The 21,078-nt window shown below is 46.7% G+C and overlaps 1 protein-coding gene across 2 annotated transcripts in view; it reads left to right on the forward strand.

Moving 5' to 3' along the window:
- Positions 1 to 759: 759 nt before the first annotated feature.
- Positions 760 to 21,078, forward strand: part of BRPF3 (bromodomain and PHD finger containing 3) — a 538,751-nt gene continuing 518,432 nt past the window's right edge. For both annotated transcript variants that reach the window (XM_078644347.1, XM_078644348.1), the window contains exons 1-2: positions 760 to 1,242; positions 6,270 to 7,735. In XM_078644347.1, coding sequence (XP_078500473.1) covers positions 6,288 to 7,735 — 1,448 coding nt within the window. In that variant the 5' untranslated portion in view covers positions 760 to 1,242; positions 6,270 to 6,287. The remainder of the gene's footprint in view (positions 1,243 to 6,269; positions 7,736 to 21,078) is intronic.

Raw genomic sequence — 21,078 nt, forward strand, 5'->3', positions numbered from 1 at the left:
AAAAGTTTTCACACTCAATTCTGTCTTCTTTCAAGAAGATCAGAATATCATCTATATATCTGCTGCAAAGTAAAATATTCATCAGGTTGGTCTTCTTGCACCAGCTGAAGTGAATTGATATTTTCTTTGGCACCTTTTCTGGGATTGCTGAATGTGCCAGGTGAAGTTTACAGGGGTTTAATATTTTTTGGGACAAGTTGGCCCGGCATATTTTTGACACTGGGAATTTAGTTACGAGGGCACCTAAAGGACAACCATTTTCTGCGAGGCATAAAAATTGTCTCAATATATACGAGCATATTTAAGGTTTCTGGGCATTTTCTGTGTCTCTCATACGTGTAAGCGCAGTATCTTTGTCTATTAAAGCAGGCTTGGTATTTTTCTGACTGCGTTTTTATTACAAGGGCACGATAATGTTCTTATCAGTTACAAGGCAGCGGGGAATAATATGGGGTGGATTCTAATTTTCTATGATAAATTACCAAAAAAATGCACTGTTTGTGAGCCTCACATTACATGAGGAAGGTTACTGTTTTCTGCAACACCGGAATGGTTAAAATTAAAGAATCCTAGCCTTTTTCCGTGACACGAATAATACAGTGCCTGCGTTTTCTTTAACCTTGCTGAAGGGGTTGGTATTCTCTGCGACACCTGCAACGGGGGAAGGCGGGTGACTGTGGTGTTCGGATCGTTTCCTTCTGGGGAAAGAAACTACAGCCGTCTGAATATTCTGTTGCCGGTATCGGTAGGCCCCTCCTTCCCGGTTTTCTCTGGCTTGGAAGGGAAACATGTAGGCTCCGGCCGCCGTACAAGCGCGCGCCGGTCCCGCCTCTGGGCAGTACACTGAGTCCGGCTCCAAGAGACCCCCTCCCCCGCCTGGCGCGCGCTTCAGTGCGTCTCGCGCGCGCCTTCCCCTCCAGTATTGCTTCTCTCGCGCGGCCTTGACGCTCATGGTGCCCGTATCGCCCCCGTGAGGCTGTGCTGCGCGACGGCGGCGCCTGCCCCCCCACCAATCCAGTTCACACCTTTTCCAGTCACCACGTATCGTCTGCCCTGGAGCACCCCCCCACTGCTTGCCCCTCCCCTGGGTAGGAAATGCCAGTGTGACCAGCAGTCTCCACGGAAGAAGCCGGACTAACGCTGGCGGGGCGCCGGGACCTAGGGGATGTGGCGGGTGGGGCGGAATCTGATGCCCCTCCTGGGCCGGGAGGCGAAAGCACGACCCCCGGTTGCAAGCCCCAGGTGAGTGTCAAATTACCCCTACGCAAAGCACAGGTATTTATTATCAGGTTTAAAATCTGTCGCCATCTTGGTTTCTTTTCTGAAATAAATAGCCCCGCCCTTTCTCCCTGTTTCTGAATGGTGATTGGTGGATTTTAAAGCGGCGGAGACAACCTTCTTCCTGGATGCAATAGGGTTTCTTGGCCGCCTGTCACCCAGATGGGGGCTGAATGTTGTAATTGTCTATCATGCCTGTGCATCACTGAGAGTGGGCGGAATTCCTTTAAGGCAACGAAGCTAATTGGTTGGCTGCTGTTCCTGTCTACTCAGAGTAAGGGAGGAGCCTGGTTTAAAGAGACAGTGATGATCTGGAACGTTCTTTAGGAACAATTTAGAGCTATGGAAGGTGATAGGTTAACTCATTTTATGGGCGGGTCATAACAGGGTTAGCATGGGAAGCATGTGATTTTAGAAGACCTTTTGGGACACAAGTCTGACTTATTTGGTGTGAGGTTAACACTTTGAAGCACAATCTAAATTGTGACCTTCCACATTAACTTTATCGACTTCACTGTAACTTACTTATGGTATAATCAACATTTACTATAGTTCAGGTACTCCCAACAAGTAAAAGCCTTTAGGTTCATGAATATGCGAGTTTAGGCTGATCCAGCAGAAGCCTACAGCATACCCATGGCATTGAAAGCCATCAGAATGCATGTGGTTAGGTTTTTTCTGTAGTTTGGCCCAGAGCATGGTAGTTTAGAAGTACACTAGCTTGAAACCTTATTTGTTTTCGCAATAAGAAAATAATAAACAATTCCATTTTCGATTAATTATATATAAAACTATTATTGATGCTGTCTATCCTGCAAACCCAACTAGTTTGCCGCTCTCAACTGATTATAGTCTCTCTGTGAGGTCAATCATTTGTAATCATATGGGAACATAGATTGCACAATGGTGTTTATTAGTGTTTCGTAACCTATTAAGATAACCTCGTGTTGTGGAAATCATAATTTTATACATTAGATTGTGGTACAGTTGTCTCAGTACCACAATCCATGATATGATTGAAAAGTAAGCTATTGAGGCATTAATAAAGACAATAGACCGAAAGCTGTTGGAGACCCTGAAGGTACCCTTCAGTGGCCCTAATGTGTTTTTGAGATGCAAACATGGATCAGCAAAGTTACAAAGAATTGTACTCACTCTAGCTGCCTGACGTCCTAAGCCTATTGAAGGATTTGAAAGCAGTAAGTGCTACGTAATAGTGCTCCTGCGGCCACATAACCCATCAGAATATGTATGGTTTAGATGTTGTGTCCTGACGTTTTCCTAGAGTTTGGCCCAGAGCATTGTTGCTCAATATATGTGCTCTAGCCTGTAACCGGGTTTGTTTTCACAATAACAAATGACTAAATTCAATTCACAATAAATTATTAATACATTTCTTCAATGTTTTATTGATGCTAGCTGTCCAGAAAATCCAACTATTTTGCAGCCCTGAAGAACAGATTACGGTCTCTCTGTGAGGTCAATCATTTGTAATAATATGGGAACACGGATTTCACAATTGTGTGTAATAGTGTTACAAATGCAATTATGATAACCTCTTGTGTTGTGTACGTCCTAATGTGCTGCATTAAATTGTGCTACAGTTGTCTCATTACCACATTCATGATATGATTAAAAGAAGGCAATTAGGTCAGCCATTCATAGAGATAATAGACCAAAAGCTTCGGGAGACTGGAGGTAACCTTCAATGTCCGTAGTATTTATTTGGGCTGCAAACATGGTCCAACAAATGTTATGTTATGTTATGTTAAATTAATTTGTAAAGCGCGGCTAACACCATTAAGTTTCTTGGCGCTGTGCTGGAGAGTGGTGAGAAGAATGTGAGGCGGAATCTAAAGGTATGAGGTGGTGAAGAGGAAGGTTTTGAGGAGTGATCTGAAACCAGAATATGAGGGTGCAAGTCTGAGAGAAAGTGGAAGGGAGTTCCAGAGGGATGGAGCCAGAAGAGAAAACCTCAGGCCCCCATGTTTTTTCCTCTTGAACCTGGGAACGGATAACAGGGCCATTTGGGATGAACAAAGTTACAAGTTACAAAGGATTGTACTCACTTTAGCTGCCTGTGCAGATTTTCCACGCAGTAAGTGATACCTAAAAGTCCTCCAATTCACAATTGCAAGGTTCCCCACCATAAAAAAAACTTTTTTCACCTTCAGTAGCGGTTCTGATGGAAGTCCACTCACTACATAAAGGACATTGGAAATTAAAAATTCTCTGGTAGAGAAGTATAGACGTAATTCAAGCACCATGCTCAAGGTTTTGAACTTCATTGCATTTGGCAGCTTTCTCATAACAAGCATTTGCAATGCAATAGGTCTCGCATTAGGAAAGTTTGAGCTATTGGTATTGTAAATGACAATTTTTTTATTTATGTGTTGGTTTTGAAAATAGCGAAATTAATAGCTTTGTCATTTACAATGCCAATAGTTTTAACTTTCCCAAATGTGACACCTATAGCATTTGTAATGCAATATGTGTTGTATTTACGTGACTTAGATGTATTGATATTACAAATAACAATGGCTTTACATTTTTTTAATCATTAATACTTAAAAGTTATTGTAATTTGTAATGGCAATAGCTTTTGTAAATAACTTTTGTGAAGATTATATGCGGGATATAATAGTCGAGACCTAAAAACTGGCTGTTGTAAAGAGGTAAGAGAGCACGGTTGTTTTTTTCAGAAGGCTATAGAAGTAACTTTTGGGGCTCAACTTTTGTTTTTCTGTTTTCTCACAACACTACTGGACGTACTAGTGAGACTAAGCATAGTGCAATTGCTTGATGCAAGAATGTGCAGTAGAACTTCTTAGATCTGTAGGGACTGATGGTCATTTGTACTGGGTCCTTGGAAGCAGATTAGGAGATTCTTATTGCATGAAGGCAGAAGTAGGACCTTTAAGCAGACAAATTGACTGCTGGCACTTTCCCCAGTAATGTCCTGTTTGTTTTACCACGTTAACTTAAGATGCTCAATATCCCTATTACCCTCTTTTTGTCACATACTTCATCCAGCAGCTAATTTCTTCCAAAATGTTAATTGTATTTTCCTGTTGTATTTCACCCCCAAGTCTGCTTCTAGGGCACAGTACATCACACAAGGCTCAGCTGTTTTCCAAGTCATACATTGTATGTGTTGCAGAAACGTAGCTCGCACAATTTCTCCTTGAAAATCAGTAATGTGGAAAAAACAAACTGATTAGCTTGAAGATGGATTCCAACATTGATGAATCATTTCATTCCTTTTTTCAACTACAGCCAATTATTGTTTGCATCAGTGACTCGTCTACCCAGTGTATAAGTTTGAGGAATGTTTTTTATACCTCTTTCAGTTGTCTAAGTGCCATGGGAGAACTTGTGATGCAATCTGGATCTTCTCTCCGGACAATAAAGCAGTTTTCTCTCCATAATGTAATTGTTCTTTCTACTCTTACATGTTCAAGCTTTGGTTCCTTCACTTGCATGCAGAACTGAGTTCTGCAGTCTATTAAAGACAACAGCCTTACTTTCTTTCCTCAGTAACATCAAGTTTTAAAGTACAGAACTTTTGGAATTTAATTTCCACATAGATTTTTAATCAATTCAGTACGGGATCATATAGATTTTTTTCCTTAATTCCTTAAATCTGGCAACAGGTGTTTTTATTTGGGACATTTGAACCTAGTAGCATAGCTTATTAAAAACACTTTCTATATCTGCTTAGCCATGGCTAGGTTAGAGGCTTTAAAAAACCCAACCTGTTCTTCTGGTGTGGGTAATCTTCCCAATATGGATTTAAAAGTTAACCTTTTCAACTTGATCACCTACTTAGCAAGCTTAGATGTATCACTGATCTGAGGCTGTACTAATGTTACGTTCTATTCCTGGTGGCTTGTATATTCGTCAGTGTAGTTACTAGCATGCAAACTCGGTGATTATGAGTACGTAATTTGTTATCACATATGAATTAAGACATCTTTGTCTACAGTCATGTTTTGTTTGCTTTCATAAATGTATGCCTCTTAGCTACTTTTTAAAATCTGTCCACCACCCACCTCATAGGACATAGTTAACTCATTTACAGTGCAAAAGTAATCTTGACCTTTGAATGCCAAAGACACTGACACATCAAAGGAAGAATTATTGAACAGTGATTATGTCTAGACCAGGCCCGCAGCACTTGATAATTTGTTGATTGAGCGAGCGGTCTTTATTTGCCTTATAAGTCACTAAATAAGTCCTTACGACATAGGTTGGGGCTGGACCCTGTTGCATGTTGTAAGTGTAGGAATATGAAGCTTCCTTGCTTGGGTTTCAGAATGTTTCTATTGAAATAATTTGAAAAGAAGCTGAGTGAACCTTAGTTCAACCAGAGCTAGATTCTTCCTCAATTTGTCTCGAAGACAGTTGCTAAAGTTCCTTAAGCTTTCTTTTAGTTTTACATCCTCCAGTGGACAGTCAACATGAACTGAGAGAGGCTGCCTTAAAGTGAAAGTACCTTTTTATTTCAGTGTAGGTCCGCATATCTATAAAAGCAATTTCCTTAATTTTTTGTCTTTAAAAAAGGGAAAACCAATATAGCTTTGGTTGCAAAACTGCTGCATATGCTTATAAGCTTTAAAACATTTTTTATTTTCAAGTGGCTGTTCTTGGATATTGAGATAAAATATGACTTGAACAATAAAACATAAAGGAACTGTTTCTTTCAGGTAGGCGTTGTTAGTTTGTAATTAGAGGGTGTCTCTTTCAAAGTGTTCCAGGTTTTGGCACCCAGGTGGAGAAATTCAGTGCGTAGAAATTTAATGAAGAAAGCCATAGTGGAGAAATGGTATTACAGGAGAGTAACTTTTTCTTCTTTGGCATATGCATGTGCTTTCATTTTTATAAATGTTTTGAAAGTTTAACATATACCATAGTTCTAAACAATGTATCTTTCTTCTTTTTGTAACATATTTTTACCCATTTAACCCGTATTTTCGTGCTATGTTTTGCAGGCTCTTGCATTTGGAGCCATGAGGAAACCCAGGAAAAAGTCCAAACTCAACCCGGAGGGGAGGCGATCGCCCTCCCCTTACAGTCTAAAATGCTCACCTACACGGGAAACCTTGACGTACGCCCAGGCGCAAAGGATTGTGGAGGTTGATATTGATGGACGCTTGCATCGTATTAGCATTTACGATCCTCTGAAGATCATAACTGAAGATGAGTTGATGGCCCAAGATATCACAGAATGTAACAGCAACAAGGAAAACAGTGAGCAGCCACTTTTCCCTTCTAAGTCTAAAAAAACACCTTCCAAGGGTAAAAAGAAGGAGACCTGTTCTAAGCATGTTCCTGGGACCTCCTTTCAGTTACCTCAGCCTAGTTTCCGTGTAATCGACCCAACCTGTCCCTCTGAAGCGCCTCCACTTCCGGCAGCATATTATCGTTATATTGAGAGGCCAACTGAAGAGATAGAGGCAGAAGTGGAGTATGACATGGATGAGGAAGACCTAGCTTGGTTGGAGATGATAAATGAGAAAAGGCATGATGAAGGTTACAGCACAGTCTCCCCTGATCTCTTTGAGATGCTTTTGGACAGGCTAGAAAAGGAGTCATTTTTGGTAAGCCGCAACAGTGGTAACCAGCAGTCTCCAATCGATGAAGATGCTTGCTGTTGTGTGTGTCTGGACGATGAATGTCACAACAGCAATGTCATCCTCTTTTGTGATATTTGCAATCTGGCTGTGCATCAGGAGTGCTATGGTGTGCCCTACATACCAGAGGGACAATGGCTGTGCCGGTGCTGTTTGCAGTCCCCCTCCCGCCCTGTTGACTGCATCCTATGCCCTAACAAAGGTGGGGCATTCAAACAGACTAGTGATGGCCACTGGGCACATGTGGTATGTGCCATCTGGATCCCTGAGATCTGTTTTGCCAACACTGTGTTCCTAGAGCCCGTTGAGGGCGTTGATAACATTCCACCTGCCCGATGGAAGCTGACATGCTATATCTGCAAGCAAAAAGGCATGGGTGCTTCTATCCAGTGCCACAAGGTGAATTGTTATACAGCATTCCATGTGACTTGTGCCCAGCGCGCTGGGCTTTTTATGAAGATTGAGCCTATGAGGGAAACTGGCATCAATGGTACGACATTCACTGTGCGCAAGACTGCATACTGTGATGCACACTCTCCACCAGGGACTATAAAGAAGGAAGTGACTAATGAAGAAGAAGAACATATTACCGTAGAGACAATGGCAGAATTAACGGCACAAGTAAAAGCGGAGGTAGTTGAGGTTGAGGAAGATGAGATTAGGAAGGACGAAGAAGACGTGGAGTGTGATAAAGGTGCCAAAAAAGGATCCCTGAAGAAGGGAAAAGTGAAGTTAAAACAAAAACTGAAGAAGGATGTTTGTGACACAGTTGAGGGCCATTCCTCTTTTCCAATGCTCACAGTTGCACAGATCCCATCGTGCAGGTGAGTTTCTGTGTAAAGTTCTCATTAATGGTGCTAGTGTTATATTGTGAACGCTGTCTTTCTAGCCTCTGCCATACAGCGTTTCAAACTAAAACAGTGGCATTCAGCACTACTAACGTCTGTGGATTTGTGGTAACCAAACTTGTAAAGATGAGGGATGCTTTAAAGGAGGTAGAATTTGGTGGTGGGCGGCCAGTGTTGAATTAGTATAGACACTATTAAAGGTAGCAAAGATGTGTTCTACAGGCTGAATTTGAGTAAAAATCTGTGCAGGGTCCCAGCGTTTTTCTTAGTCGTCTTCCACCGACACTGCCAAATAAAAGGTATTGCATATATGTAGGCCCCTGTTCTCGATTCTACTTCATCCTTTCACTACTCTACACTTCTTGTTTCTTCATTTAATTTTTATAAGTTCTTTTATCCCTTCTTTTGCCCTATGTTATTGTGATTGTGTTTCTCTTCCTCCTTTGTTCTCCTTTTTCTGACTTTCATTTCCTTGTGCTGGTTCAAAATATGATGATAAAAATCAAGTCTACGCCCCGATATATCACTGTCGAATGCCCATCTCTTGCAATCAGTTATCGGCAAATGAGCTGGTAAAATAAGTGTAACCAGTATTTTTTTCATTTTTACAACACAGCAATTAAATGCAGAATAAAGAATGAAAGGAAGTTGAAAAAATGGCTAGATAGTGGGGTGTTATGTGGACATTAGAAAGCAGATACAATTTACTCCACAGAGATTCAGCTTTTAACACTGTCCAATGATTCTGATGTCTGTGTTATTTAGTTGCACTTTATAGGACAGAGTAGTCCGGTATTTTGAAAACCTCCGCATGATATTCCATTAGACTGCTTGTATCTAATTGTTTGACTGAACACAGAGGGAGTTAATAATATTAGATTGTTAACTTGAAGGTAAATGAAACCTGAGCTCATGTCCACACCGAAAATATTATTCAAAATGAACCTCATTGGAATAGGAGCCTAACGCTTTGTAAGTGACCGAGGTTATACAAGGACCCCTCCGTGCTTCTTCTGTGAAAGGCATTCATTCATACGACACACCGAAAAGGAGTTCTTAGTTTGCATATTCAAATATGACGCACAAAACTGTAATGACGAAGAAAAAAAGAACATTTTGAGGCCACCAAATTAGGCTTTGTGTTAACAGTAAACAAGGGTGTGCTTGTGGAGCATGAAGATTTGTTTTTGTATAGTTTTTAGGTCTCGGCTAAGCGCGCGGAAACGCGTTCTCGCCGAGAACCTATTGTGGCCGTGTCTGCTTCCCAGGAGACAATCCTGGCCACGCGCATCGCCTTGGAGGCGATTTGAAACTGCCACGCGCACGCGAACGCGCGCTGTGGCCAGGCGCTGTCTCCTGGGAAGCTCAAAACACCATACACGCATGCGCATACACACAGACATGCGCACAAGGGCACACGCACGCACATACATACAGAGACACACCCCCCCACACACATACACACACGCGCGCACACACACACAAGTGCACCGAGGCGCCCCCGCCGCCACCGTCACCGTCGCACACATACATACACACACGAGCATACACACACACACACACACACACACACGAGTGCACCAAGCCCCCCCAGCCCTTTGGAACTTACCTGGCCAATCTCAGGGGACTCTGCTCTCAACACGCGGCGCGCAACCTCCTGCTGGCGGCCCCGGGGCTCTCCACCGCTCACAGGAGCCCCGGGCCGCGAGACGCATTGACTCCGCCTGCCTCCTCTTCCGGTCCGGACGCGGCCCCGCCCCCGGCGACCTTTCCTGACTTCCGGTGCGGCCGCGGCGGGAATCCGGGGACATTTTCTGACAAGAGCACTTATCCATGCTGGCTTGACTCCATTTGATTCTTTTTGTTAACTGGCCCACGTTTAAATCAAGAGAGCAGCCTGCTAATTTGTAATTTGTAATTCTTGTGCGTCATTGCTCCTATGTTGATATCTATGGAAATGGGGAGGTGGTCACTCACTTGTTTGCTGGACCTTACAGGTTATTCGTCTTTTTAGCAGGTCTTTACTTAAAAAGATATAGTGTAGAGTTGATATGTCTTTGAAATTGTGAATTGATTTGCACCCTTTGGTCCTTTCTAAATTGGATTATCCCAGGTCAAATTCTTTGAGGCAAGCTTGTAATAAGGTTTGTTGATGGTCGCCCTGGGTAGCCTAACACTGGCCCATGTCTCGGGTGTTAAAGACTCCAACCACTATGCACTTGTGCATCAGTTGCTCATATAAGAATGTTTTTACTTGTTCAATGATGTTCTTGATATTGGCCCTTTTTACATTACATTGAACTATTGGCATTGTAAATGACAATGCCATTTATTTATATGTTTTAAAAACAAAACCATAAGTAAAAATAATGTCATGAGCAATGCCAATAGCTCTAACTTTATCAATGCCGAGACCATTGCATTGTAAATGCTTGTTTAAATGTTTTGTGGGTACATGGGTAGCACAATATGAATAAGTGTGTTTTTGTTTGCTCTTGTGTTTTAGTTAAATCCGTGAATACTGCTAATTGTTGTACAGTCACAGTTTTTCTAATATGCAGGGCCAGAGGAATAATCTGATTTTGCAGTCGTAACGTTTTCTGAATAATTATGGATTTGCCACATCTAGCACATAATCTCCCATTTGCTGCATCATCTGCAGAAGTTAACAAAAATATTGTTTCTATCTCAAACAGATCAAAAGTTAAATAAAATGCATCAATACATGTTGCGCGCAGTGTAAGGCCCTTCCCAAAGGTTGACCGGTCACTTTTCTGTTGGTTATTGCCTTTTGGTGGTAAGCTGGTAATAATGAGGTGAAACCTTTGACCAGACAGAGTTAACATGTGTAAAAAATGACAAAATAATGAAGTAATACTGTCACAAAATGTGACACATTATGCCGCATATTTTGTCTTTAGTCGCCACATAATTTAGTCAGCCCTGTCACATTATATGGTGCTCACCTGCCACATAATTCCAGTGTCCCTGCTGTAATAATATAATACGTTTTGTCTGTTTTACAATCTTGCTGTCACTTCCTCACTTTTCTTAATAAAGAATTTATTGACATTTAACATTAACAAAGCGAAAGGTAAAAAGACTAAGTAGCACTTTTATATCCATTAAAAGGAGCAAGTAAGGACACATTTCTTACATACTATATACATAATGCATAAAGGAAAGAAGTATACAGTTGTCTTCTAAAGGCTTAGTTTAGGAATTCATATTTATGTGATAATCGTGTCTCCCAAAGAAGTTTGCTGTAACAAGCGCTTCTGCAGGAGAAATGTATATTCTGAAAAACAGTTCAGAACCCCAAGTTTTAAATAGAAGATATTTAAAGTATTAGCATCAAAAATATTATACTATTTCTTTTGAACCATAATACAACTAAACACATCCGATTATAGAGATCGTTAGTGACTAGACTAAAGTCGAACCATGTGCCCTCTTGGTAATAGCCAGTGATTCTATTATGAAACAAATACGTGGTCTGTTTTGTTAATCACCAAGAATTAACGTCGTACCCTCGCTTGTTAGTGTGAAATGCACTGGGAGACATAAAAAAAATCCCACGTTCCACTCCTCAGCAAAACATTTTCCTAACATAATGAAAGCGGTAAGAAACTAAACCTGGAGATTAGTAAAACAACCACAGTGGTGATGTTTTTTCAAGTGTTTAGAAAACATCTGACATTTTTGAAGATAACTACTTTCGAAATTACTGCATTCCAGTGCTAATACATTGCACTGACCCACACAGCTGTAAATGGTACACATTTGATAAAATTCCCTCCCGCCCATTAACTTAGCTGCTACAGTGCTTTCTTTATAATTCTGGATTTTGTCAGCACAGCTATCAAACAGACTCATTGATTTCAATATACATAGTAGGCTTTGCAGTAGCCCCCTTCCATCCATCGGCTTACTTCAACCATTCTTTTTCAATCGTTTACTTGCCAATGTATCTATTTTTTACTGAGATCTTTTGAGTAATCATATTTCACCATATACTGTTGACTGTTTGATTGCAGCCTTCCACCTCCTCTTGAGTGCAGGAGAGAGACTACTTTACATCTGTAGACCTATCTGCTCCTGCTTATTTGCCTTGCTTTAATGTGGTAACACACATTAAAATCGGATCTATTGGCTTTGCCAGTGCTTGTTATCTGGAAGATGCAGGTCCTCATTTGTCGTATATAAGCAGCAGCTCAAGGGCTTGCTGAGAAATTTGAATTGTTACAGAAGTACTGAACTCCACCCTCTAGATATTCATCTAAAACACTAGACTACAACCTTGATTACAATGATCAAACTATTCCCCTCCGCTGGATCCTGAATGCCCTGAATGAAACGTATTGTGTGGGCTTTTAGGTCTTGCTTGAGGCAGCTCTCATGCGATAATCAGTGTATGGTACTTTTTTATTGTCGTTTTTTAGGTCGAGTCTAGCGCAGCGCGCATGCGCTGCTCGGCGAGGCATGCTGTAGCTGCTATATGTGGTTGAAGAACCTCCCATTTTTCCCATTGGCTTCTGTTAGTGCCCTTCTTAAGTGCCTGCTATTCCTTGGTGGATATGGTAAATTAGTCCTGCCTTTTGCCGTTTTGGACCCTCCCAGCCGACTACCCCAGTTACTGGGGCATTGCTTTGTTTTTTATATATGTTTGTTCCTGACCACTCTCTTTTCCTTTCCCTTCTGCTCATCAGCAGGGCTTCACGGATGCACTGATATTCCCTTCTGTCTGCCTGTTTGTTTGTGGCTTCACGGCAGAGAGACCTCGCACTGCGAATTCCTCCGCAACCCCACCCCACACTCCCCCGCAACCTTCCTCTGTTTACTCCAGCAGCGGCAGCATATGTAGATGGTTAACCCATTCTTTCCCCCTTGTTATTAATGGATAACAGTGAACTAGGGCGGAGTCAGTGCTCTGGTGAAGCAGACCATTAAGTCGTAAATTGCCTAGGTGATGTCAGACTGCAAAGCCTCCAGCCTAGGAGTGTAGCCCTGGGAGCGGTGGAATCCTCCACTTCTGCTCTCTATTCCCAGTTAATCTGCACGCTCTACAAGGGTGCCCCTAAGGCATAACATAGACTCTTGTGCACACCTGTGCCCCGACTCATGTCTAGCGCACTGCTGGATGCCCCTATGGCCACAGTCCTGGTGAAAGCAGTGGCTCTAAGTTTCTACAGGACCTACAGCCCCTCGGAGAAGCCCCCTGGTAGGCAACACAACGCATTGCTTTCCATGTTCATTTACTGCAGCTGAAGTATCTGCTAAATTAAAAGGAGCAAATGTTGCTGATCCTTGTTTGTAATACCTCTTTTAAAATTGAAAGGGCACGCACTTTCATAGTCTGTGTTAGGTCTGCATTTTTCACAGCATAGCCAAATAACACCATGGTTGTCTTTAATGTGAAAACTAGTGCGTTTTAAATGCTTGTTTTTCTCGGCATTTTTAAAATGCGCTGCATGTAGGCGTGCGGGCATGTTGGTTCGCTAAACAGTTGGAATAGGCACTTGGAGCCCAGTCAGTGAGCAGTTGTCACAGTCTGATCTTCGTCGCTACCACCTACAATGCAAGTGATACGCAACACGTCAAAGTTAATAGGTAGTACATCTGTCCGCCTCTTCTGAGCATGCAGATAACTAAAATGGAGTTCACTTTAGTTTGGAGTAAAAAAACATGCCTCTCTCAAGAATGCTTAGAAGCAAATAAGTCATGCATTGTGTGCTGTACAAACAAATCAACACAAGCCTTTATCTCACGTTTCTTTTAAAATGTATACCGTTGGCCGGGGGCCCGTCGGTCAACTGCCCCTGCCTGGCCCTGGATCCATCAATAGTGAAAGGTGTGAGAGAGCTAGATGGACAGGAAGGGTGAGGTGCGCAGAATTTACACTTTGTCTTGCCACACTGTGAGTTGTTAGCTAGCACTTTGATGTTAGAACGCGCTCTAAAGTGTTGGGGAGTCGAGTTCAGTTAGTGAGCGCCCAGTGCAGCTGACTCAACGTTGGGCCCCACTACTGCTAAGAGTAGGAATGGGCCCAGGCGTGTTGCCACGGTTTCCTGCCTTCCCCAAGCCACCCTTCCACTTGTCTGGCTTTTTAATGGTCTTTGTTAATAGTTTTACATTGCAGTCTACTCGGTCTGTAATTCGCAGCAGTCCAAATCTGTAGTGAAGATATTAATTGTGGAAGACCGATGCCACCCTTTTTCCGCTTATTGTGAAAAAAATCTGCAGAATCTGGATAGCTGGGAAATCTAAAAAGATACTTAATTTTTTTTTTTTTAACAACAACATTGTTTTTTTTTTTAAAACAGTTTTTATTGCAGACTTATGATATACAGGGTACATGTATTTAGGTATCGTTTTCCTGCTCTCAGCGCCCCTCAGCATTCGTTGACTGTTGTACACGGCCTTCAAGCCCACAACCCGGAGGTCGGGCGGCGTCATGCAACGTAACTCTAATCTTAGTGGTGCAGTGACAGTTGCAGCCGTTTCGTAGGGAATTCCCTTGTCCGCATTTACTTTTCTCCCCTCTCAAACCCCCCCCACATCAAATTAACATTCCAACTCCCCTCCCATCCCCCTATTAGTCCCTCCACCTACGCCTGAGCTCGCGGTTAGCCTGCGTTCATGAATGTAGTCAGGAGTCAAGAAATGTCTAAGTGATAGATGTATCCTGTGTGTTGTCGGGGGCTGTAGTATCTAAGTTGGGAGTGCCCTCTCTGTCTAGGGATGTGCTGTCACGTAAGGCTTGCACAAGCGTTTCCCATGCCGCTGCTGCCTCTAGCGCTTTGTCATCTACTTTGCGGCGAACTTGTTGATATCGGAGCGTGCTCTCACAGGCTGCCCATTTCAGGAACTCATTAACCCATCGCCTGTATATAGGGCCCGTTCTCGATTTCCAGTTTCTCGTTATTTCTCGTTTGGCCAAGAGAAGGCCCTTATCTATAAATTTACTTGTGATCTTATTTTTCGGCGTGTGAGGGAACCAGTGCAATATACTCATGGGCTTATCATAATGTAACCCTCTGTCCGTTACTTCGTTAAGCGTCTCGCCAATCTCCTGCCAGTATTCTCGCAGGTGAGGACAATCCCATAGCATGTGGCCCAGTTCCACTCGCCCCGCAGTGCATCTAGGGCATTTCGCATCAGTCACCCCGAAATATTTCCCAATTTTACCAGGTGTTAAATAAGCTCTATGGAGAACATAAAAGTCTATTAGCTGGAAGCGTGCATTTCTTGTGCTCTTTCGTGCTCGCCTCACTATTTGTGTCCAAGTCGTGTCGGGGATCTCCGTGTCGAGGTCCGATTCCCATTTAGCTTTCAATGTCGTCAGCGGCTGTAAAGTCTCCCGGAGCATCCTAGAGTAGAGGCATGTCACCGCTTTATAGGTGCCTGCTGCCATCATGGTATATTGGCAGGCCATGGATGTCGTGGGTTCCAAGAGCCCTTCCCGCCAGAGTGCCTGCATGGCCCTGGTCACCGCGGCGTGCAGCAAGTATCCCCCCCTCGGCAGGTCGAAACGGTTTTGTAAAGCCTGATACGGTAGTAGCACCCCATCTTCGTACAGGTCCCCAATCATTTGTAACTCCGCGTCCTCCCAGATCTGTGACTGCGACCAGTCTCTGCCGTGGGGGAGCGCCGTCACCATTCCCAGCGGTATCTCAGGCGCGTACGGATGACTCACGCCCGCTCGACGCTGTGAGCGGTTCCAGCAAAGCCTGAACGTTTGCTCTTCCAGGGACAAGTCTCTGAGGGAGAGCTTTTGCTGCAGTGTGATATAAGCCAAGATATGGCGTGGGGTGCCTACGTCCCTCTCTTGTTCCGGGACTCGGAACACCCTCGCTACCTCCTGCATAAAAATCTGCAATTGTGCAGCTAAATAGTAAAGCTCGAAGTCAGGGACCGCCAGTCCCCCCTCGTCCTTCGGGCGCGTAAGTGTAGCTAGCGCTATTCTGCGCCTGCTGTACCCCAGATAAACTATGTCAATTGCGATTTCAATTGCTTGAAGATGGATCCGGGTATCCACACTGGGAGCGTACGGTAGTAGTAGAGGAGGCGCGGTAACACAGTAATTTTTAATACAGAAATGCGACCAGTCACCGACAGTGGTAGGGTGGCCCAGAAGGACATGCTTCCCTTCAGTGCTCGGATACAACGGCCCACGTTACCCTCCAACATATCCGCCGCCGTGTGGTACACGTGCACTCCGAGATATTTTAGGCAGGTGGGTTCCCACTTGAGCGATGGGCGGTTGTCGGGACGTGCTACTCCCTGTCTCAGAGGGAACAGGCAAGTCTTGGACCAGTTAACTTTCAGTCCTGAAAGAGAAGTCTCTCTGCACCCTCCAACGCCTCCTCCGCGTTTTCGAGGAATAGCAGGAGGTCATCTGCGTACAGCGAGATAAACTGTGGGCCCCTCCTGCTTACTATGCCTCTATAATGATTTCCCGTCCTGGTTTCAGCTGCTAAGGGTTCTATTGCCAGGGCAAACAGCAGGGGGGACAGGGAGCAACCTTGTCGAGTGCCCCGGCCCACTGGGTATTGGTGCGATATGAGGGAGCCCGCCCGCACTCTCGCAACTGCTGATGTGTACAGCACTCTCGTCCAACGGATGTAGCCGTCGCCAATGCCGAATCGTTGCATGACTTTGTACAGGTACTCCCATTCCAAGCTATCGAATGCTTTTTCTATGTCTACTGATAATACCTAGGGCATTTGGGCTCCTGGTAGTGGATCATCCAGAAGGCTTATGAGTCTCCAAATATTTATGGTAGTTTTGCGCGTGGGAATAAATCTGGAGTCGTTGTGGACCAACCCAGACATGTACTGCAACAGTCTGGTCGCTAGTATAGTACTCAGGATTTTGTAATCGGTGGTCAGCATAGATAGTGGCCGATAAGAAGCCGGACTATGGCTCTCCCTCCCCGGTTTCAGCAAGGGAATTATCAGAGCTTCGCACACGGATTGGGGCAGTCGGCCATTGGACTTGGCCTCGTTGTACACTGTTTGGAGGCGCGGGGCGAGCAGGTCCAGGTATTTACTGTAAAATTCGATGGGCAGGCCATCCAAACCCGGGGTTTTATTACGGGCCATTTTTTTCACAGCACTCCTGATCTCCCCAACATCGATATCCCTGCCCAGGGTATCGGCCTGCTCTTGATCCAATTGTGGCAGTTGGAGCCCCCCAAGGAAGGTGTCAATATCACACTCCCTTCCCTCCAATGCGCTTTTATAAAGGGTCTCATAATAGTTGTGGAAGCTGTTCAATATCTCCTGCTGGGTGTATAGTGCATGTCCTCCCTCCCCTTCTAGGGTAAGGATAGGGGGCTGCGCTTGTCAGGGTTAGCTAACCATGCTAGGAGGGTCCCAGCCTTGTCCCCTTCCGCATGCGCTCGCAGCAGGTAGGCCTTCTGGTCGAAGCTACGGAGGCGTTCCGCCTCGCCTACTACTGCTTCCCTGGCTGCGCTAACAGCCTCTTGGAGCTCAGGGTGACCCCGCCGTGCCACCTCCGCTTCCCGCAGCTGTTTCTCCGCCTTGTCAAGGTCATCTAATAGGGTCCTATGCGAATTTCCCTATACATTGTCCTCGTATGACAACCTTGAAGGCATTCCACTCCATCGCTCTGGACGTGGTGGTACCCTCATTTTCGGCAAAATAATGTGTGATCCCCTCCTCGAGCGCCGCCCTGAACAGTGGGTCGTCTAGCGTGTCCGGTCGCAGTTGCCAGGTAGGGACCCGCGAGATCTCAGTCATCCAGTCCCGTATCAGCAGCATGGGGTTATGGTCAGAGATCGTGCGGGTGAGGTACTCAGCGCGCGCTACGGCAGGTAGCACAAGCGGGGAGCACAATGTCGAGTCGAGTCGAACATGGAGGTCATGCAAGCTAGAATAATACGAGTAGTCCCGTGCAGTTGGGTGTTGCGCGTGCCAAGCGTCCGCCAATCCCCACCTCTCCTGCCATTCAAGCCTGCCCTTTACAAGTCGATGCACCGGGGAGTCTCTCAGCGGTGGGTGGGATCTATCCAAAGCAACATCCATCACCGAGTTAAAGTCCCCTCCTAACATAATAGGGCCCGCTAAGTATGTCGCAAGCGCTCTTGAAAGTCTCGTTAAGTAAGACAGCTGATCAACGTTGGGTGCATATACGCTACATAAGACTATATCTCGGCCTCTAAGTTTGCCCTCAACAGCCATGTATCTGCCTTCAGGGTCTGTGATGTGCCTAACCACCTGGAAGGGAGTGCCTGCTCTGATCCAGATTAACGCGCCCCTTGCAAACGCGGAGTACGTGGTATTAAACACCTGCCCTCTCCACCTACGCTGCAGCGCCAACCCCTCCTGTTTTGTCAGATGTGTTTCCTGCAGGAACGCAATATGGACTCCCCTACGAACCAGGTAAGCGTGAACCCTATGCCTTCTCGCCATGATGTGCAGACCCCTCACATTCCAGGTTATACAACTCAATGTACCTGAGCTAGCCATAGTCCCACAATGACCAGAACAGTGCAGCACAGTTTCGAGCCCTAGCGCAGGCGGTGGTATCCACCCAACAGAACTTCAGGTGGGCATTCTCCCCCTCTTTACAGTTCCCGCCCCAAACAGAACCAAACAAACTCCATCGGAGAGCATCCCCAACCGCCCTCCACTCCCTCCCCCCCGGACTAGGACCCAATTTCGAAGCATTAGCTCCCATCCAAACTCCAAAAATAAAACAACTCAACTTCCCCCTAATCCGCAGTTGACACCGCGGTAGCCTTATGGGCCAATAGGGTGTAACTCGGGCCCGAAGGTGGCTACTAAAGTCCCATCCCCCCGCCCCACAATCCCCTCATAATTGCATGCGGTAATCCCAATCCGTTTTGCCATACATTTTGCGTCGTTAGGAGCAGACCCCCCCAGTTACCATCAGTGGCCATCTCGACCAGCGTCCTTATCAGGGTCCCACGATTTCCTCCGATGTCTGCGGCGTTACTATCGGTCCTTTAGCGCCATTAACATCCGATAGGTCCGTTTCGGATCCCGTGGCGAGGGCTTCCGAGTCTGTGCCTCGGTGTGACTTGGCTGCATCAGACCCCGCCAGGTCCGCTACTGCCTGCAGCGCTGCCCTCCGCTCTTCGTCCGTCTGAGACCCCGTGGGTTTTCTGGATCCCTGTCGACGCCTGCGGAGCCTCTTTGATTTGCACTCTGGGAGCCGGCGTCGCTCCTCCTCCTCCCTGAATTTCGCTCCATCCGTTCCTGCTTTGTACGTTTCCCACCACGTCCAGGCTTTTGCCAATATGGGGAAAAAGATTGTCTTATCATCTACTACCACTCTGAGCTTGGCCGGGAAGAGTAGAGAGTATCGGATGCCTTCGGCTCTCAGTTCCCTTTTAATGGATAAGAAGGAAGCACGCAGTTTCTGGGTCTCCATAGTGTAATCAGGGAACAGCGTCACGTTGCAATTGTCCACTTGAAATGGGCCCGCATCCCTGGCCCTCTGGAGCAGCAAGTCCCTGTCCCTATAATGCAGCAACCTGATCACCACCGGTCGGGGGGGTAGGCCCGGCTTGGGAGGTCTAGCCGGGACCCGGTGCGCCCGCTCCAGGGTGAAGAATGGTGAGAGTCCCTCTGGAGCCACCATCGATCGAAACCAATCGTTCAAGTATCCGACCATATCTCCACCCTCCTCTTTTTCCGGCAGGCCCACCAGATGGACGTTGTTGCGCCTGCTGCGATTTTTGGCGTCCTCTGCCCGTTTTTCAAGCGCCTGTATCCGGTCAAGTGCGTCCGCCAGCCTCACCTCCGCCGATTTATGAGCCGGGACCAGCTCTTGCAAGGCATCCTCCGTGCCTCTGACTCTGTCTTTGAGTTTAGCGTGATCTGCACGGAGGATCCCCAACCCTGTTGCCACCTGCGCAATGTCTTGTTGCAATGCTTCCTTCGTTGCCGCTATGGCCTCCAGAATGCGGTCCTGAAGTTGCTGCAAGTCGGTAGGACCCGCCACGATGCACTCTGGCGTTTCGGAGCTAGTAGCCCCCTCCTGGGCTTCCCCATCATGCCTCTGCACCAGCCGATCGTATTGCCCTCCAGCGCCAGTGGGTCACAAGCAACCCCTCGAAGGGGGAGTGCTCGGCAGGGGTTCCCCCAGAGCCGGTGTCCTCCGAAGCCTGAGCTCCAATGCAACCGCAGCTCTTCCAGTAAGTCAGCACGTAGGGGTCAGGTAGCAGCGATGTTTCAGTAAACTCCCAGCGCGCGGCCGCCTCCAATCTCACCTCTCAGCCCCCGCTTCTCTCAGGGGCCAGGGACGCGAGGCTCCCCCCAGTAGGGCGCCGCTACTCCCAGCTCGGCCTCCAGCGCCGCAGCAGCCGCCCAGGCAGCAGCCGCGCAGTAGCACAGAGGGTCCTCCAGTTCCTCCTACGCCGCCCCTCCGAGCCTCTCGGTCATCTATTCCCGCCAGGAGCGTGTTTCAGCCGTCAATGCGCCGCTGATCGCAGGACCCAGGTCCGCTAAGATGCGCCACCGCCCCCCCGTGAGGGTTTCAGTACCCGACAGTGCTAGGGCATTGTGGTGTCGCGTCCTTCCCTCCGGCTTGCTTCCAGAGTAACCCGCTATCGCAGCTTGCGCAGTATGTAGTACCTGTGAGAACCAGTCCTCTCCCCCGCTGCACTCAGCGGGTGTCAAGCCACGGTAGCACTCCTCAGGGCAATGACTGTAGACCCAACACCGTGTGCATACGCCCACGGTACTCCTACCGGGCAGCTCGTTCTGGGGGTCCCAGGCACTTCCTGCAGTCCAATTCGGTCCCCACGCCTCCACTTTCTCAGAGCACTGGCGCTCCCCGATTGTCCCGCAGCCGCTCTCTGCGGCGGGCACAGCCCGCACCACTCCGCCGGCCAGGAAGTCCCTTCAGCGTGGCCGGTCCCTTGCGGGACCCGAAGGTATTCAGCGCCTTCCGCTCTCCTGCCGGTCTCCCCCTCTCCAGGCCCCTTCCAGGTGCACAGCGCTCTGTCGCTCGCGCCCGAGGGTGCACCCAACGTTCAGGGCAGACAAGCCGCCCCCCGCGCGGCCAGGCGGCAGCAAAGACAAGCCGCAGTTGTGAGGGATCCCAGCTATTCTCGTCAGCGGCCTCCGGTAGACTCCTCAGTGGCCGGTCTGCGCTGCGGCCGCCATTTTGTGGAGTTCCGTGTCCGGCAGCCGGCAGCCGATGCAGGCCTCACCGTAGGGGGCAGCTAACACCGATGCACAACACAGTCCCGGGGATATCGTTATTAACCCCGTCCTGCACCCCAGCACTGTGCTCTCGCCAGGTCCTCGCGGGTCGGCCCGTCA

Source organism: Lissotriton helveticus, chromosome 5_1, assembly GCF_964261635.1.
Source record: "Lissotriton helveticus chromosome 5_1, aLisHel1.1, whole genome shotgun sequence".
Classification (NCBI taxonomy): Eukaryota; Metazoa; Chordata; class Amphibia; order Caudata; family Salamandridae; genus Lissotriton; species Lissotriton helveticus.